The sequence below is a fragment of the Choristoneura fumiferana genome, chromosome 23 (genome assembly GCF_025370935.1).
Source record: "Choristoneura fumiferana chromosome 23, NRCan_CFum_1, whole genome shotgun sequence".
NCBI lineage: Eukaryota > Metazoa > Arthropoda > Insecta > Lepidoptera > Tortricidae > Choristoneura > Choristoneura fumiferana.
In genome coordinates, this window is record NC_133494.1 from 13,532,572 (window position 1) to 13,536,580 (window position 4,009).

A 4,009-nucleotide genomic window follows, 5' to 3' on the forward strand; every position below is an offset into this window, starting at 1 on the left:
GGAGACTTTCGGCATTGTTTAAAATAGGACTTATAGCGGTGTATATGTCATACCACAAGCCACAATCTTTCATTTGGCTATGAAGTTTTTCGCCTGGTTTCGGGCCATTACAAAAATATGTTTTGCAGTTGGCATGCTCACCAAAACGTGGCAAGGCCGTTTCGTAGGTCTTTTTTTAATTCATTTACTTTCTCAGTAAAAGTTTTCCCTTCCATTTTCGAAGAAAGTCTATTGCTCCTTTAATTGCCTTTCGTAGTCGCAATATGTTATCATTTAGGCATTTCCTCATGATAATAGGGACAGGTCCTTGTTTATTTTCAGTTTTTTTTGTCAAATTTCTCAATTTAGTGCAATAATTTCGTAATAAATGATTACTGCATTCTATTTGTGTATAGCAGTGGAGTGGCCATATGGCAATGCTTCGTTTAAAGCACATGCACTGCTATCGCCATCACCAATAAGTTTGGTGTATTTCAAGCCATGCATATTTATGCTGCATTTAAAACCTTCTACTACACCGTCGGCTTCCATTGCTGTGGAGCTACCAGACCAGTTTTTAAAACATTTATGTTTCTTGACCTCAATCTTTTTATTACTTGCAACAGCGCATACAGAGCAATAAGAATTCCGTATTCCTAAAAAGAGAACCTTTTTAGTTTCATACCCAATAATGCACGCTACCCCGGATAATGAATTATAATTGCTGGTACGATATGATCTTTTTCCCCACGATGCGTCCGCTACTACTGTGATGTAGGGAACGCCATCAGCGTCTACGTTTCCTTTTTCAATTGCCATTTGTTTTTCTTCGAGTCCTGCCTCAAACATGCTCTTCAAAGAGATATCTTTTAAAACATCCCAAGCAACAATTCTCTTTCCCAAATGTTTTCTCCGCTATACATGGCATATCTAAATGAGGCAAAGCTCATCTAATTGGGAAAGCCACTACCCGAACATACGACTGCTTGAACAACATTTTTATTAATTTTAGACTCTAGTTTTCATTATTAAATGCTTCTTTTTGCCACACATTTTGCATTTGGAAAAGAAAGTTGACTGGAATCCGATTCTCGACTCCTTCACAAAATCCATATCTTTAAAGCTGCAATTAAATGGACTATGATCCACAGCCTTCATTTGTTCAAATAAATATTGAACATTGAAAATTCGTCGACCTGTCATTTTACGTACGACTTCCTCATTGCTATCATGATCAAGTTCAATTTGTAATGATGGTGTCGAGGACGGAGTACTCGGACTCAAATTTCTGAAAGGAAAAAAAAAGTTACGTTATATTTATACCATGCAAGGTTAAATCAGAGTATACGGTGAAATAAAAATATTTGATACTGCATTATGAGGCGTACACTACTACAGAAAACTTCTAACGCCGGTGACGCTATGCAAAAAATACGTTTCGATTTTCGGTGCCATATTGTGCGCGCGACTACATTTTTAATACAAGCTTTTTGCTGACTGTACTTGCATTTTCATCCAAACTACTTTTCCGTACCAAATGTGGAAGAAGTGGGTCAAATTCAACTCGCAAGATTTTACCCTGCACATACATTCATAGGTACATACATTGCAACTATTGCAAGGTAAAAGCTTGTAAAATAATAATAAAAACACCAACCTGCTAAAATTTTGAAATTGAGGCGGAGGATCGGTATTGTTATCACTATCAGACTGCTCACTGGCATGCTCTCCGGTGCCAAGCGTACTGCACATGTAAAAAATACATACATAGTGAAATGACGTCAGTCGCCATTAGTCAAAGTAATAACAGAGACTACCAGAGGTAATACTTCGTTCGTAATACCTTACTTACCGCCCTAATACACAATGTGCTATTACAGTGCTATGACCTGTATAAGTGAAATAACAAGTTTGTGTGGTGTACCTACGTCGTACAAAAATAATAAATAAAGGTACGAGTACGAAAATTCATTTTTAATACAAGCTTTTTTGCTGACTGTACTTTTTGTCGACTTTACTAGCATTGTTACCCAAACTACATTTATTTTGTACCTATACCAAAAACAAGTCGATAACATTGTAACAGTTGAAGAGTTCCGTCCTTCGGAGACGATTCTGGCCGGACTACCAGGATGTCAGCTACCAGATTATTGTATTGTCACGCAATTTACATAATTATGCAAAATTTCAAGTCAATCCGACTGCTAGAAGTTGGTCGAATGCAAGATTTGATTACAGACAAATATCGGGACAGGTGAAACTAAATAAAAGCTTGTAATAGAGGACAAGAAGAAAATCTTACGCTACTGTCCTAGTTATAACTTACCTATTAGGATTAATGTTTTCTTTTTTATGACGAGCCGGTCCTTTTTTTTTCCTACGAGCCGATAACCATAATCTTGTCTTCGATGATCTTTTCACTTCTGGAAACAAGAACATTAATATTATTTTTTTATGGGAGCGCCATAGTTCGCATAGGTACTCTTTCTCTTTTTCTAGTAAACCATAATTATTTTTTTGTCCAAATCATCGTTTGTCAGTATGCGAGCCGATATATGGACCCATTTTTTATAAGTACTTGGTAATATTGACTAAAATGCATCTAGGTAGGTACTTACCCTGTTTATCCATTTTTGTAACATAAAAATGCAAAGTCCATATAGAAAGCCAAGGTCGTCGAACAGTATGTGCACACACACCACCAGTATCACCAAGAAATATCAAATCCGTTATCAGTCCAAGTCGTAAGTAGTTAGATCGCGTTTATGATACGAAGAGAATTCACCAAAATAATATTACGTAACTCTCGCGCACAGCTGACGAGTCACTACTAACGAGCGACGCACGCACACGCAGGGCCAGCGTAAACCAAGGACAAAGGGCGGCGCGTACCGCCCTCCCCGTACCGTTCCCCCGCGCTAGAGTGATTCGCTGCAGATTCGCATAAAAAATGTATAGTTTTTTTACTGATTTTCGTAGTTTCGTTCTCATTTGAAACCACAAAATCATTTCGGAAAATGCTTTTTCTTATGAAACTACATAGTTTAGTCGATGCCGGAAATAGGTTTTGACTTCAATCTGAACTATATTTTGGCCGTAGTATTTAACCGAACTGCACAGGGTTTTTGGCTCTTAAAATGCAAAACTTGTACTCGTTCTATTTTCTTTGTAATACCATTTCAAGAGTCATAAACTAATTTCAGGCCTAGATATGCCTTATCTCATTGTATTTACAAAAATCATGATGATGCTACTTGTTATTTTAAAATAAGGACGTAACTACGATTTGTATGGAGAATCAAGCTTGCTGCGGACTCTTAAGTAATTAGGTTCACAAGGCGTGGCTAGTTCATAAAAGGTGCCCTTGATGCATGTTTTAAGTCTAACATTGTTAACACAATTATTAAGACTTAAATTTTAATTTTTTTTTTTATAGAAATCACCAATGATTAAACCTTGTTTGTTTTTAATTTGAATTTTAAACAAGTTCTAGGAAATATATATATATATTGGGACGTATATTGGCTGGATGATTGATTGATATATATATTATTTTATTATATATATAGATTTGAAATGGATGGTTTTTGTTGCATTTGTACATTGATATCACAAATAACTTTAATAATAAAAAGGTTGTTGAACTTACAGACTAAATTATTAACCACAATGGTTTAAAGCATAACAGTAAATTACTCTGAAATGCATGTGCTGCTAGAATTTATAACGAAATTTGATAGTATGATTATGGAAACTTGGTAATATACCAAAACTAACAGATATGTTATTTAATCTTATCAATGTTAATGTCTATGAGCAACAATAAGTAATCTTATCACCAGCGTTTTTGCTACATAATAAATTTACTTTTTACATTTAATATTATTCATGCACTTGCATGATTTCACAAACAGGATATATCATATTATTGAACCATTTATTTAGTTTAATTGATTTGACGGTTTTTAATTATCCTTAGTTTCTAATTTGGGATTAAGGAAAATTATTTAAAACAGAATAGTTGCTTCCT

At 35.1% G+C, this 4,009-nt stretch overlaps 1 protein-coding gene across 1 annotated transcript; it reads right to left on the bottom strand.

Moving 5' to 3' along the window:
* Nucleotides 1-452: 452 nt before the first annotated feature.
* Nucleotides 453-2,784, bottom strand: LOC141440657 (uncharacterized). The gene is made up of 4 exons (XM_074105181.1): nucleotides 2,598-2,784; nucleotides 2,306-2,402; nucleotides 1,637-1,723; nucleotides 453-1,267 (listed from the first exon to the last, which is right to left on the bottom strand). Exons 1-4 carry the CDS (start codon nucleotides 2,608-2,610, stop codon nucleotides 988-990), a joined length of 477 nt encoding a protein of 158 aa, XP_073961282.1. The 5' UTR covers nucleotides 2,611-2,784; the 3' UTR covers nucleotides 453-987.
* Nucleotides 2,785-4,009: the final 1,225 nt, after the last annotated feature.

Bases quoted from the DNA above. Each gene is read 5' to 3' on its own strand.
- LOC141440657 (XM_074105181.1), bottom strand. The intron at 1,724-2,305 runs GTAAGTTATAAC...TTACATGTGCAG, and splicing joins GAAAACATTAATCCTAATAG to TACGCTTGGCACCGGAGAGC. The intron at 1,268-1,636 runs GTTGGTGTTTTT...TTTTCCTTTCAG, and splicing joins CAATTTCAAAATTTTAGCAG to AAATTTGAGTCCGAGTACTC.